The sequence below is a fragment of the Rhinolophus hipposideros genome, assembly GCF_964194185.1.
Source record: "Rhinolophus hipposideros genome assembly, chromosome: 12".
In the NCBI taxonomy this organism is placed as follows: domain Eukaryota; kingdom Metazoa; phylum Chordata; class Mammalia; order Chiroptera; family Rhinolophidae; genus Rhinolophus; species Rhinolophus hipposideros.
The window spans coordinates 58,545,639-58,561,228 of NC_138058.1; the positions used below are offsets into that span (position 1 = coordinate 58,545,639).

General features: G+C 47.9%; 1 protein-coding gene across 1 annotated transcript in view; it reads right to left on the bottom strand.

Annotated features, from left to right (window-relative positions):
- Positions 1–15,590, bottom strand: part of PLB1 (phospholipase B1) — a gene marked incomplete at its 5' end in the record, with an annotated part of 118,382 nt that overhangs the window by 11,799 nt on the left and 90,993 nt on the right. The window contains 8 exons of the mRNA XM_081068441.1: positions 1,325–1,405; positions 2,389–2,440; positions 5,977–6,076; positions 6,294–6,337; positions 6,598–6,665; positions 8,332–8,390; positions 8,920–8,980; positions 12,072–12,137. Of these exons, the coding sequence (XP_080924567.1) occupies positions 1,325–1,405; positions 2,389–2,440; positions 5,977–6,076; positions 6,294–6,337; positions 6,598–6,665; positions 8,332–8,390; positions 8,920–8,980; positions 12,072–12,137 (531 nt within the window). The remainder of the gene's footprint in view (positions 1–1,324; positions 1,406–2,388; positions 2,441–5,976; positions 6,077–6,293; positions 6,338–6,597; positions 6,666–8,331; positions 8,391–8,919; positions 8,981–12,071; positions 12,138–15,590) is intronic.

Here is a 15,590-nt window from a genome sequence, read left to right on the forward strand (position 1 = left end):
ACAGTGTCTTTTGTAAGAAATCATCCCCTCACCCCTACTAGACACCAAGAACAATCCCCACCCCACCTGCTCCCTGGTAACTCAAACTGAAGAAGTGCAGGGAGGGCCCTGCCACTTCCCCAGTCCCATCTGTCACCAGTCTCAACCTTCTCCAACCACCACGATGCCCCTGATGGCCGTGCTTTCTTTCCTGTAGACTTGGCCATGCTGGCGCCCTTTCTGCCCCCCGAGTTCCTACTACCCCTTGTGACTCAGCTCCGGGGTCTCCCCTGACCGATCTCCTGACTGATTAGAGGCTGATTTAGCCCCTTCCTGTGACTGGTGGCTTCAGGTCCTCTTCACAAAATTGCTCTCAGGGGTATAAACCTATTTGCATAAGGGACAGGTATTCTGGGGCTAGTAGAGGCATTTTCCTATACCAAGTGTCCACAGGTGGCTGTGGCGTCCCTTCTGGCTTCCAGGACCCCATTGAGTCTAGGACACAATGACATTTAAATTCCCATAGGGTTGGGTCACTTCTGCCTCTAGAGTCTGGGCAGTAAGGGGGAGAACGGAGGGGAAAAGGCCTGAAAAAATGAACCCCTGTGTGTGGGAGGGAATTATTATCACCCCTTCGGTGGTTGTCTTTCTGACCCACAAGAAATGATAAATTCCCTCTCCCCCAGCCTGTGCCTGTCAAGCTTCCCACCATAGCCTCTGAGTTATGGCAGCTGCCTTTTTCTGGCCAAATAAAATACAAGACGTTCTCAACTTAGAACGAGATGTATTCCAAAAGTTACAACTTCCCAAAGTTTTTAAGTCTGGACTTATTTCCCCACAGAACAAGGTTGGGTTCCCAGGACAGTGACTGAGGTTGTTTAACTTGTGATGTCCCTGAAGGGCAGCAAACCATCCTGTTGGGACTGGTTCCCAAAAGGAACCAACCCCATTTATCCAACCCCATTGATCCCATTGATTCAGCCCTCCCCTGCACAGCCTACACCCACCATAAAAACCACCAAAACTCAGGAGCAGGAGCTGCAAGCAGGTATGGGGTGGGGCTCACTGGGTACCCACTGGATACCAGAGAACAGTAATTGTGTGCATGTGAGAGGTCTCCCATCAGCAGCGCCTGAAGAATGGGTGCACCTAGATACTTCTGGAATTGGGGAACCAGGGCAGCTGCTTTCCCAAGGGCCTCTCAGCAGTGGGAAGAGCCAGGGGCTGCCTGGGCAGACTCAGGTGCCTGGGAGAGCCTGAGGGAGCTCAGTGCCCTGGACACAGACGATGACATTGGTCAGCAGCTCCCTTCCCAGGTTCCCGATGGGGCTGGTCAGGGCCCTACCGGATTCTCGCAGTAATGACACAAGTCGTTGCTCCCAATGAAGAGTGTGATCAGCTTCCAGTCTTTCTCCAGGTCGATTTCCTAAGGGGACAGAAGATCCTAAGGTAGGGCTTGTTGAGGCACATGTAGGTGGTCCTCACCAGGAGAGACAGCCCCCCAAGTGCCTCTCACCCTCTCTCTATCACAATGGAGAGAAGATGCCAGTCAGAACTGAGGCTCCCTCACCTTAGTGCTGGGGACGGGAGTGATAGAGAGAGAACACGCTCGTGTGTGTGTGTGTGTGTGTGTGTGTGTGTGTGTGTGTGTGTGTCTGCTCACACGTTGAGGAGGACTACTTTCCCTTGAAATCCTCTTCAGGAAGTACAGTGCATTAACACACCCCTGAAACCTGATCTAAAGGTCTTCAAAGGAACTGAGGGCAAAAGATGCAGCTAGAAGCAAAAGCCCAGAGCTGCCTTTTGGAGGAGCTCTTCAGGTCTGGGACCAGGGATCCGCCTGGAGGGAGAGCCCAGGGCAGACTGAGAGGTGGGGTGGAGATTGGGAGGCCCTCCCCGGGGCCTGCTTTCCACTCAGCCAGCACCATAATAGGAGTCCTGCCAGGAGCTGAATTCCAAGGCATCAACACAGAGCTTTTAAAAAAAACCACTAGTGAGAAGGTTTAGAGGGGCCGGGTGAGCGGGAAGGAGGAAGGATTGGAATGAAAAGCCTATTTTTAGAATGCAGCATTTACATAATAGGGCTCTGCAAAGCCAACTCTGAGTAAAGTGGGGAGCTGCCAGAAGCCAAGTCCAAGCCGAAGGCCAGTGATCTCCAGCTCTCTGCTCCATCTTTCCCTCCTGCAGCTGGCCCCAGGGGTGGGGGTGTCAGAACTGAGGCCCAAGTGGAAGTGGGCAGCAAAGAGGGCACCTTTGTGGTAAGGCCTGCTTCTTGTGGCTCACTTGGCCCCTCTTAAAGACAAGCCAAGAACAGGGGCTCAGTGGTACAGAGGGGCCTCTTCAGGCTGCTACACCCACCCCAGCTGGAGACCCAGCGCCTTTCAGGGTAGCCCAGGGTCCTGTACTCACAGGGCTGTTTTTCATTCGGTCCACCAGGTCCCGGGCCTGGGTCGGCATGTCCCTAGGCAGGGGAAGAAAAGGGGACATTAGAACTGGCTCAGAAGCAAGCACTCAAGCTGTAGGAGTTTGACCTGGCAAGGATGTGTTTCAGGAAGACAAATGTTATAGAAAGTTCATTCCTTCAGGATGTATTGAAAGGCTTGATTCTCAAGAAATCTCAACCTGGTCACAATCCAAGATGTGCCATGGATCTGGAGCCACATGGATCCAGACCCTGCCGGGGGCCAAGCTTCCTACAGGCCTGTCCAATGTGGCCCCTTGGGAGCGGGACCTACTCAGCCTTCCTGGCAGGGATGTTCCCTTATATTCATCCAGCTCTTTCATTGCAAGCTGAGGCTGTTCACTTCTTATTCGGCTGCCTGTTTTAAAAATAACCTTTTGTACGTTTGAAAAAAAAGTCATAGCCCTAAATTATCCCTCAGCTTTCTCCTTTCTGGCTTCACGACTCCTTTAACCTTTACTTCTGAGTCCCACTCTCTGTTCCTTTAACCCTTTGTATTTCTTCGCTAACTACTTTGTATTTCCAGATCATTCTCCATCTCCTCGTCCCTCCCATCCCCAACAAAACAAGATGGGGGAGACAAAAGGGACAGGATTCGCTCTCCCTTCGTCTTCCAGATGTCAGGCATGAATAAGGAAATGGATGCTTCTGGATGAGATCTGTATGTCAGTGCAGTACGATTCAGCAATAAAGAGGAGTGGATTACTGATGCACATGACAACATAGATGAATCTTAAAATAATTGTGCTGGGTGAAAGAGGTTAGACAAGAAAGGAGCACATAGTCTGTGATGACATTCATGTAAAATTCTAGAAAATTAAGACTAACCTATAGTGTCAGAAAGCAAGTCAGTGGTTGTCTAGAGTTGGGCAGAGACAAAGGGGCAGGAGGGAGAGATTACAGTGGGGTACATGGAAATTTTGGGGGTGGTGGATGTGTTTTTTGTGTTGATTGCAGTAATGGTTTCATGGGTATATGCATATATAAAACTTATCAAGTGTAGAGTGTATCGTATGTTCATTAAAGCTGTTTTATTTTTAAAGATATGTATATGAGAAGTCATGTCAGCAAAGGGATATCGCCAACAGAGGCTTCCTTGGAAGAAGTCATAGAAGCAGTCACTGGTACAGGATGGCCATTTTAAATCTCTGCCTGCCCACCATGAGCTGGGCACATGGCCAAGCACACATGGCACCATCCCTACCGTTCTCATTTATACATCCAGCTCACACCCCATACACTACTGTTATGGATGGGTATATCAGAAGCCTGTAAAGAAAGCCTGTCCTGGTTAAAGGTGACCACAGAAGTGAAATGCCTATAACTTTTTAATTAAGATGTGACTAGAGGAATTCATGGGTGATGAGCTCTCATGAGCACTAAGGAAATGAGGAAAGCCCACTTCCTCCCCTCTTCTCAGCCATGATCTTCCCACCTGCAAGCTTCCCACCCATGATCTTCCCACCTGCAAGCTCAGAGCAAGTCCTACCTACCTCCCCCGTGAGCCTCCTCTCTGAGATCATTTCTCCACACTTCCTCCATTTCCTTTTCTATGCTGGCGCAAAGAACGCTGCTCTGGGAGTTATGGGACCGGGGTTCTTCTTTCAGCTTTGCTATAAACTTGCAGGGTGACCCTGCTCAAGTTACTGAATCCTTTTTCATCTTTTAAATTAAGAGATTGGACTAGATGGTTTCCGGGGTCCCTTCTGGGTCTGCATCTATACTTGGATTGCCCAGTCTGCACTCTACACTTTCCTGTTGATTGTATTCTGAAACACAAAGTCATGTCTGTCTGCAATGTTCACATACCCAACACTGTTCCTCCCCCCCAAAAGTTATTTGTTTGCTCTTCTTAACTAGTCAGTAAATTCTTTGTAGGTAGAGAGCTTACCTTTGGATTCTTTGGTATCTTTTAGTAACCATATCCAGGTTCAGCCCTTGGAAGGTGTGTCAATAGATTCTTGCTTATTGATTGATGGTAGGGAAGTTAGATGTTGAATGAAATGTTGAAACTAAATATCCTAATAATGGCAAACTTTTTTTGCATGCAGATTATATACTGTACTAAATACTTTCCACGGATTACTACCTCGTTTAATCCTTATAACAACCCTGAGAAGTAGGTACTATTATTATCCCCATTTATAGATGATGAAACTGAGATTCAGAGATTCTCAGTGACACAGCTAGCAAGTCTGGGAGCCGGGAGCTGGACAAAGATGGTCTGACCCCAGGTCCCATGATCTTAGTTGCTCTGTTGAGGTACTTATCTTTCCTTATCCATTCCATACTACGTGACAGAATGCAGATAAAGGAGAGACCGCACAATTCTCCAACCTTGCTTACTTATGTTACTCTCCTGTCCCCTAACACGGGACACAGAGATACTACGAAGGAGCTGCACGTCTCGGCTACTTCCCCTGCCACTGATTTGTTCTGGTGGAGGCACCGAGCAGCAGTAAAATAGAAAAGTCAGTAAAAGAAGTGAAAGGGAAAAAGGGGAAGGGGCTTGAATGTTAACAGATTGAGGAATCACTTCGTAGTTAATGAAGCCTGGGAGTAGAATACTAATAAAACGATGATGAGATGATGATGATGATGGCAATGGTGATAACAGCAGTTAGATGTTGACATTATAGCCCCATGAAGCCCAGCTTTTTGCAGAAAAAAATAAGTTCTTCCTGCTTATGACGTTGAGGAACTGACATGCTTCCTGTGGCTCAGACTCAAACCAATCTGGGGCCCTCCCAACCGCCGTCTGAAAGGAACATTCCCTATAAACAGAATGAGTCAAGCCAGTGCCGTTTCCTTGGTGATCTGAGTGCACCAATTCTGCTACAAAGCAAATACCCAGTACGCTCTGTGCAGAAAAATCAATGAACTCTGTCAGGCATTTCAGCTTTAATTATCTGGGTTGTTGTCAACCACAGAAATCTGAGTGAAAACAAACAACTGCTATGCTGTCTCGGGGGGCCCTAAATATCTAACTCCCTGCTGTCAAAATAACAGCTTTTTAAAGTCAAGGACTGGAGGTTCCGAGGTGAGGGGGGGAGAGGAAGGGTGGCTGTCCCTGGGGTCACGTACTGAGTTCCCGAGGTGCTGAGAAGTGCCCTGAACATTTGACCTGAACCTCCGCTGGGCAGGGAGGTCAGCTGGAGTCAGTTGGAGTCAGCAGGACGGCGGGGCGGCGAGCTTCCTGTCAAGCCACCAAGTGCTTCCTCCTGCTGCCCCAGTGTAGTAACAGCACAGTGGGCAGAACAAAGGCCTATATTCAGCCTGATCTGATCCTGGCTCCTCTGATAACTTGCTCTGATAATCATGGACCATTCAGGAAACTTTCTAAGCCTCAGTATCTCAAAGGGTACGAAGATTGCATGAGTTAATCCACATGAGGGGGCATCTCAGGGCCAGGCACACAGAAGTACTCCGTGCATAGCAGCTATTTATGACTGCCCATCTGGGGCCAGGCCCCCAGACACCACCCTGAGCTCCCAGGCTTGCTCTCCTCTCTCCCTCCTCCACCCATGTCTACTCACCGAGCTCTGGCCCCTTCCATTGCTACATTCAGTCCTGCCGTCTCCTCCTCTGTACCGGTGGAGAACCCGAGGATATGAGGGTTGAACTTCTTCAGAATGTCTTTTAAAGGGGAGGAAACAGACAGCGCAGGTGAGAAGGAGGTGAACATGCAGTGCTGGGGCACAGGTTGGGGGCAGGGCAGTTCTAGGTCTTTCCAGGGCAGACTGACTTCTCTCCTCGCACATAACCTTCTCTGCCCTTGCTCAGGGGGAAGGCCCTGGCCTCAGTGAGGGTTGTTAGGATTGTACCGATGGTGCTTCTCTGTGTCGCTACTTACTGGGAAGTGTGGTGTGAGTCTCCAAGATGCCATCCCCTCCAATGCTGGGGAAGAGAAACACATTTGTTAAGATGCCCGGACCGGCTGCTCCACACATTCCATGTTTCTGAGTCAGAACCATAGAGTCTGCGCCTGGTACATGATTCCCATCACCCTTAGGATCATGAGCACCAGGGGGTCTCCTTGCATCTCAGAGGCAGGTGGTGGAACCTGGCCTCGTCTCTGGAGGAATGACAGGGCAGCACACCCCTCGGGCCTCTTTGGGGAGCATCGTCAATAGAACATAAGTAGAGAACAGCCTCACCTCCAGGAGAGTCCCCGCCAGGACATGAGTATGTCACTGGAGTTGCTTGGGCGGGCTCCCACGGCTGCCTGTGAAGGGTAAAGAGAAGGCTGCAGACCTGGGCTGGGCCCAGGTGCAGGCCAAGTGCACTGGGAAAGGGCCCCCTTCCTCCTGTGGAGCAGCCATGACCTGGATTTGCCTTTTCTGAAAATGGTACCAGCTTTTCTCCGGGCCACTTACTCTCTGAGTCATCCTGACTCCCCAATCCTCTACACATAGCGGGTAACCAAGTCCTGGAAAAACCAAGATTCTTCGTTTCTAACCTCTCTAGCTCCCTTTTTTATCCCTTTCTTTGCCAGATGAGAGGTGAAACTCTTGTCTCCTTGCCATAAACAACTATCTGGCCTCCTATCTGACCCCACAGTCTCCAGTTCCCTTCTCTCCAGGTTGTCCACCTGCCTTCTGAGCACATCTCTTTTTAAATACCTCCCCGACTCTGACCTTTCAAATGGGTCTCCCTTACCCACAGGGCCAAAGCCAACCCCCTTCACCAATGTTCTGAGCTCTCCGTAACTTGATTTCTCCTTTCCTTCCCTCATTCACCACACCCTCCTTTCCTGTCCACACAAACCTTTAGGTCTAAGCACATTGATCCGAAGTATGAAGGCCTTGGACCAGCCTGCCCCAGTACAACCCACTCCAACCCTTCCAGGATGTTGAACACAGAAGGGTTCAAAATGTTAAACTGCCTCCTGTCTAGCCCTGAAATTTTGAATTCAATCTCTAAGACTTTCGTCAGTTTCTACGTTCTCTATAAAGCCTATGTTAAAAAAAAGAGAGAAATTCTTTGAAACTTACAAAAATAATACATATTCACCATAACTAGTGAAATGATACAAAGGTTTCTCAAAATCAATAATGTAGCCCCCACTTGAATAATCTTGCCCACTGCCACAGGTTCTCCATCCCCTCCTCATCCCTTACCCACACATACACACCACCAGAGCTAATCAATGGTAAAGAGTCTGGTGTATATCCTTCTATAACTTTCTCCCAACATTAAAACACATTCTCACACATAAGGGGAAGTTGTTTGCTTTTACAGAAATGAATACCTGATTTAAAAAGCCCTGTATGTCATCTGTATGACTGTGTAGCTCCTTCTGCGTAAGTTTCTTGTTTTCCCAGCTGGACAAGTTTCTTGAGAGGTACGACTATGTATGCCTTAGGCTTCTTTCCCCTCAGCATTGCTAGCACAGTGTCTTGCACACAGAAATAGCTAAATAGTTGGCTAATATGATTCACTTAGCAAAACTGCGCTGTGTGCAGGAACTGGGCTCTCTCTGCTCCAAAGAACTCAGCTTTAAATGGGGTGCTGAGTAAGGGTAGGTAAGACCCACGACTCCATGAGTCAGGAAGATGGAGAGGAGTGCCTTGATAAAGGCAGGATGACTGGGATGAGTACCATGACACAGAGATGAAATGCTTGGGGACAGTGGGGAAAAGGGGGTGGACTGCATCTACCTGGGGATAGAGGGGAGGTCTCATGGAAGAGGTGGTGTTTGGATGGGACTGTAGAAGGGTAGAGGGCAGGGCATTCTAGATTGCCTGGTGATGTCTTGTGGCCGCCTGGCTGTGTTTCAGTGTCTGAGATAGGTATGTTCTCCATAGTGTCCGCTAAAAGCTGAATGCAGAGCTTATTCTGCACAGGACTTGGCTGATGCCCATGCCTGGCACAGCCCAGTCAGTACTTACAGTCAGTGCATCACCCAGGGCAGCTACCACCTTGATGTCTGCTGGTCGGAGCTCGTGGACTAGGATAGATAGGCAAAACGATGGAAGATCAGGGGGAGGGCTTCCTTTAAAAGTAGAAACTTGACTAGGAGTCCGAGATTCTGCTCTAGTCCCACAGGTCCCCATTACACTTATTTCCAGACTAGAGCTTTAGCAAATTTGCCCTTTGCATCCATTCAGAGCAACCAAAGCACTGAAGGTAATGAGCTTGACAGCTATTGTCCATTCTTAGAGAAGCCCGATTCATACTGGAGTGGTCCAGGTAAGTTCCAGCTGCAGGAGTTATGAGCATAGGCAGAGAGGACCCCAGTCCCTGACTTCACTGGGCAGGGAGCAGGGAGGACGGAGGGACTGCCATTGGGACTAAGTGGAGATGAGAAGTGTGATCAATGGTTGCAGGGCACCTTTTCACGGGCTGCCCCAGTCTAGGTCTGCATTGCATGGGAATCAATGAGGCCTGCTCAAGGCTCCAAGGTGTGTTTATAGGGTCTCCCACCACCCACACTTAGCAAGGCCCTTAACTGAAGGATGGAATGATGTTTCACTCACCCAGGGTGGGAACACTGTTGGAAGGATTCCACTCCATACACAGGAAGTCACTGCCCCAGTTCTAAATCAAGAGGTGGAAAGACCCAATGTCCAACACTCATTGTAAAGGAGCTTAGCTTCAGCCCGAGGAGAACTAGTTAAGGAATTTTCCACAGAGGCTAGAATTGTCACTGTAGGGGATCGTGTGGGCGTAAGACCTGTTAGTTGTAGACGGAGTGTGAGGGAAATTAGAGAGGAGAAAATGGGGTCTGCCTACCCCTATGCACAAAACACATAATGTGTGGGCGTGCACGTGCACACCCACACACTCTTTCCTGTCTCAACTTATCTACACTTTTAAATGGAGCCAGCGGGCCTACCAAAGCAGGGGACAAACAGTGAGGTCAGGCCACAGGTGGTCTCCCAGAGGAGCACAGATTTGGATGCCTAATAAGAGATGACAGATTACAAATACAATTTGTTGTTGTTTAACATTAAGCTAATGCATACTAATTAGAATGCTAGGGCTGAAACAACAATTAGAATATTTTTAGGAAAAGAACATAACATTTTTACAATTGCAAAGTTCCTGGTTTTCGCATATCTTCTCTGTACCTATGTATATCCTTTTTCACATTTAACTGAATAGCTGACCATTTCCTTCGATGTGGACAAATTAATACCGATAACCTTTAGCCAAATGCCCTTGTCTCTGGAATACAGAGCACCTTTTCCAGGTGTTGGAGGAATGGATGTAGTGGGAGGCAGAGGGCACAGAAATAACCAGTACCAGCAGGTTGGGGGAGAAACAGTCTTTTGCTCAGAGTCCCAAACATCTGCATATGCCCAGAAGAGATGGAGAGACAAGCCCAGTGCTGAGCGCACAGTAGGGCTCCATAAACAGGCACTGACTGGTTGGCTGATTCCCTGGGGATGTGATTGCCAGAGGCTTTGGAAGCTTATATCATCGGTTAGAAGATGATGATGAAGAGAAGCGTGTTGTAACACTCCTCTCAGGAGGGAGCAAAAATGAAAACTTCTCTTAAATAGTATTTGCTTAATCTGATATAATTTAGTTTATTCCAAGGGATTGCTCAATGTATCACACTAATGGATTCCTTCTTCTGTCTGGATGTTCTACTGAAATCAAGAACATGCTTGTATACTGATGATAAACATCGGGAAAATTCAATTTTAAAAAAAGTTCTATAGCTGTGAGCACTTTAGAAATATCTCACGTAGCTGGGAAGCCAGAGACAAGGAGGTTCCACGCAGATAAACCGATAAAGGTTGGACTTCGGTCACAAGGGAGAAACACACGCCTCATCCTACACCAGCCACCTGAATGCCATGGGGTCTTGCTAAATGCAGATTTCAATTCAGGAGACTAGGATGGTGCCCAGGACTCTGCATTTCTAACAAGTTCCCGGGGAATGTTGATGTTGCCTGTCTGTGCTCCTTTAAATAGCAAGATACTAAAAAAAACGAAACAAAATAAAAACACCCCACCACCCTGTACTGAGTTTCTAAGTCTTCCAGCAGCAGAAGCAAAGATACATGAGACTGTAAGATCCCAGAGGGCAGGCCCAGACTCACTTGGCTCACCTTGTGTCCCCAGCACTTAGCACAGTGCTTGCTCCATTTAGACATCCAATAACTAAATGTTAGATAAATAAATGCCTCACTGACAAGACAGAGCTGACATTCAATTATAGAGTTTTGGTCAGTGGTTTGCCTAGGACAAGCCTCCCTTGTCTTACGTGAGCCTGAGAGAATCCAGAGAGGCTGGATGGTGGCATTAGCTCAGACCCCAGGACATAGAATGTGACATTTCTTCAATAATTTCCTATAGGTTAGTCTCAACGCTTCAGTTGGCCTGTAAAGGGTCCTTCCTCAATCACTCCTGATGCTCCCAATCCATTTTCCACATTAGTCAGGAAGATCTTTTAAAAAGGTGACCCAGATTATGTCACCTTCTCTTAGAACCTCCATTGGCTTCCCACCTGAAGTCCAACCTTCTTACTTAAGGATTCGGATTCTGTATCCTTAATCTAACAACCCCTCTGATCTCACCACCACTCTCCACATTATTCACATGCCCACAGCCCTCTAACCTTTTCCTCTTCCTTAAATACACCCAACTCAGCTCCAGTTTTGAACCTTTGTGTTCCCTGGTCCTGCCTGGGACTCTGGCTCTTCAGACAGCTGGTGTCTGGTCATCACATATGTCCCAGCTCAAATCTTTCCTCCGCAGAAAGGACTGGCCTGGCCTGCCCAGCTCAATGGGACTTGCCCCTCTTCCTTTGTACCATCACACGTTCTTGCATCACATTTCTCACAGCTGCTATCACTATCTGAAATGATTGTGTTTAGTTTCTTATTGAATGCTTCCTTTAGTAGAGCATAAGCTCCATGAGAGGTGGGATCCATCTGTCTCGTCTTCTGCTCTATCTCCTGAAACAGCACCTGGCACATGGTAGGTGCTAAGTATGGAATGATCTCTAACTCTCCAAGGGCAAGACTATGTCTGATACTTCTCTGAATTCCCTCCAGCTCCTAACACAAGACTGGACATGCCATAGATGCTCTACTGAATCTGGTGGTTGAACCCCTGTCCTGGTGGCCAGCAGATCTGGTCTGGACCAGGTTTGTGCTGCAAGCCTGGAGTAGCAGTCCTGAGAGCCATGGGCCCTGCATTCTTTGGAGTTCTTCAGAGCCAGTATGACGGACTTGAACCAAACAAGCCCTGGGGACCGCCTGGATATGTGTCAGTTTCCTAATGGAAAAAACCCCTGGAATTAAGATTCTTTCTACCCAGCTCCCACCTTATAGGAAGCCAATGGTGCCTCATGCCTACTATCTTCCCTTCATCCTTCTAGAAAGGTTGAGCTACCTAATCAGAAATGATGTTTGTACAAATGTCAAAGAAAACTGATCCATGGGTACTGCCTCTTGTTGGTTGCTGACATCAGCTAAGCACCTGTGAGGACATGTTAGGACAATATGGGTACTTTGTTGTTCAGGAGACTTTTTTCTTTATATTCCAATTTCCAGTATGTAAGAAGGGTACATTTCTGCTTAAGCGAACCCTCTGAAACCCGCATCCCACCCTGGGTCACTGGCAAGTGGAAATGGTTTATCCCTGAGAGAGGCAGACATGTATCAGGGGTTACCTCAATGTCTGGCTTGGTGGGGTATGTGTAGTTGCTGTTCCGGAAGGTTCTCAGAAAAGGTTCGTTCTAAGAGAGAAAAGAAACCACAGGGAGAGATTATCTGACATCACTGAAGTTTGCTTAAGAAAGATAATAACAAATAATCTTGTCTTCTAGATTTATTTAATGTGATTTTTCTGCACTCAAACAGAAAGAACTGTACAAATGCCATCTCCTTCATCCCCCAGAGGGTGTTACATATCAGCTTTGGCAAGGGATATACATGGAAGGTCTAAAGAGGGTTCCACGTGTGTTCTACGCTTCCATTTTCACCCTAGCCCCTCAACATCTCCCCGGGGATCACAGTGATCTATTTTCTTTCCTTTGTGATTTCTCTGGCAAGAGATTCACATTCTAGCATTTTTTTCTTTCCTAAAAAGTGTTATGATTATCAATATATTTTAATATTCCCCTCCCTTTGAACTATGTGTCTTACCCCCTTCAGGTTGACTTCATATATTTTGGTCATTTTTTTTTTTCTCATAAACCTCTTCATTCTCTACTCATCTATCTATTTCACAATTGGTTTTCACACAAGCCCAGTCAAGGGTCCAAGTCTCTTCAGCTGCAGGTGATGGATTAATCAAGAAGGAAGAAGGACTAGGCAAAGGAGAAACGGGAAAAACAACGTAATAAGGAAATGTAAAAAGGATAGTGAAGCAAGAACCAGTCAGTAAGACAGAGATCAGGAAATACCAAGTGGCCCAGGCTGTCAACTCTTTCACTAGATGCAGTCAGTGGAATAGGAGGGCCATGGTCTGAACTTTTGGGAATAAAATGACAATAAGAAGAAAGAACCAAAATGTTGGAGAAGAGGTCACTGGACATCAATTCCAGGGGTTGAAAACTGCCCACAGGCTGAACCCTTCCAGGAGATGTTTTGCTTTGTTCTGCTTTATTTTGGCTTGAATGGTGTTAACAAAGAAGGAGGAGGAGAAGTGGGAGAGAAGAAGAATCTGAATGCTTTCCGAAGCCCAGCATGATCTCTTCCATTCTGGCCCTACCACTTCCTCTCGTCTCATGCGTGATCCCATTCACGCCATCAGGTTGGTTGCTGGTATCATAGCTGAATTTGCAACCCCTGAAAGCCTTCCCGTTACCGATGAGGAGCAGGTGAGGCCCACAGCGGGGAAGGGACCTGTTCCAGATAGCGAGCAAGCAGTGAGTGCAGAGCTGGGGCCTGGCCTGGCCGGCCTTCCTGACCAGGAATGTCCTGCTTCCATTCCTCACACTGGGGGGTCAGGCCAACAAAAGACTCTGTCGGCCAGATGGAGAGGGACTGAGCAGTCACCTCTGCAACAGTACAAGGCAGAAAAGAGGGCTTCCATTGGCATGGCACCACGGCGAATTAGGTTTGTCTCTAGCTAATGTTATTTAGCATCTCCTAAGCATTCACCATCAGATGAGGGCAATCCGGGAGTATTCTAGAAATAACTGACCGATGTTTGTTGAGCCCCCAAGTGTTCAGAGCACTGTTCTAGGTGCTAGGATGAAGGCAGGATACAAAGAGGCATATGACCCAGTCAGGTGGAAAGCATGAGAAGTAACAGGCTGGCAGTGAAGCATCAAAGAATAGTGTGGCCAGTAAGTGCTGTGATTGCTGAGGAATGGCTGCAAGATCTGGGGATGTAAGGTCCTCAAAGATGAGATGCAGGGGGGGGTGTCGATAATTAATATTCTCCCCTTCCCCGCTGCTCCAAGGCAGCCCTGCCCTGGCGTAGGGCCTGGAGGCTGGAGCTAGTTTCAGAGTGGCCAGCACAGGAAGAACCAGAGGGCAGAGGTGCACCCTGCCCTTTGGGGAGTGCTGAAAGTCAAACTGGACAGTCTGTCTGGTCTCATGATCCAAGGGTTGAGGGAGGGGCCAGAGAGGGGAGACTGAGCCACAAAGAGGCTAGAGGTCAGGGAGACACTGGAATGTGCTGAGGAGGGAGGCTACAGTGGGAACAATAAGAACAGGTCCAGGCCAGTGGCAGACACGTGACCTGGGGTGCCCAGGGCTTGTTTTATTGACCATTGGCTGCGTCGTGTGTGCGTGAGTCAGAGGGGTTTAAAGGCCTGGCGTTGAGCAGACTGTGTGGAGGAGGGATTCCACGTAGTGTGACCGGCTCTCTGAGGCTCCGTTTGTAATACTAGTCATTGGAAAGTGAAGCCTATTAAATGCCAGCACAAGGAAGTTTGTGCAAAGACAGAGCGGCCTGCCTGGGATGGGGCAGAGCTGGACGGCCGCCCAATGTGAGTCAGCAACATGAGTCAGTGGCTTGGGAAAAGGTCATGTTCCTCTTGGCTGTGTTACGAGGTGTAAAGTTCCACAGTGAAAGCGTGTTGGGTTTTCTTGTCTTTTTTTCCTGTTCTGCGTTCAGACCGAACTGGAGTGTACAGGCACGTCTGGGCACCAACGTAAAGAGAGGCCATGTTCCAAGGAGACATACCTACTACATGAGACAAGGTTTGGAAGGCTTGTCTGCGATAAATGGTTGAGAGAACTGAGGAGAAGACTCAGGGAAGCATGGCAGTGGTGGTAGTAGAAGGGAGGAGGACATACTGTGTTTCCCCAAAAATAAGACCTGACCGGAAAATAAGCGCTAGCATGATTTTTCAGGAGGACATCCCCAGAACATAAGCCCTAATGCGATTTTTGGAACAAAAATTAATATAAGACCTGGTCTTATTTTCGGGGAAGCATGGTAACAGTACTACACGGAATACTCTCTGACATTTCTGATTGCATCCCATTCCACCCTATTCCCAACCTATCCCATCCCATTTCATACATGCTGGTTCAGGACCTATTAGGGCCTAGTGACTAGGCTGTTAATGGGCAGCCACTTGGCAGTCTGGAAAGCACTGCCCTGAGAGTGCGGAAGTTTAAGTAGAGGCTGGGGTGATGCCTTGGGAGGGATGTGGTAGAATAATTCAGTTATTCTAGGAGAGACGACACGTACAGGACTTGTCGGCCTTCCCCACTGAGATCCTATGTACAACTCTCTGTTACTTTATGATGGAGAGGTAGGACCAGATCACCTTTAAGATACAAAGTGATAAGGATCTGAGCTGGGATGGTGGCAATGGGAATGGAAGGGAGAGGAAAGCCGAGTGGCGCTAGCTAGGATCTTATCAGATAGGGTTCCTGCCTGGTGGTTCATGTCTGCGGAATGGCAAAACCCACAGTAATAGTGACAGAAATAGGAAAGTCCTAAGGATCGGAGAGTCCGGGAAGACAAATATTTAGTTCTGATTTTGACACTCCTTACTCAAACATTATTTTCTGAACGAGCGGGTTTGTTGAGTTTGAGGTGATGGTGAAGTCGGGGCAGGATTCAGAGGTTTATAAGTCCAAAGCATTCAAAAGGTAATAGTGTTTCCCATTTGTAATTCAAAACAGAAACACTGCTAAACAATAAGTACATAGAGGGGAATCCAACAAACCTCTGCTTTTTCCAGGATAAAAGATGGGATGAAATGCCACTTGGAATTATTTCG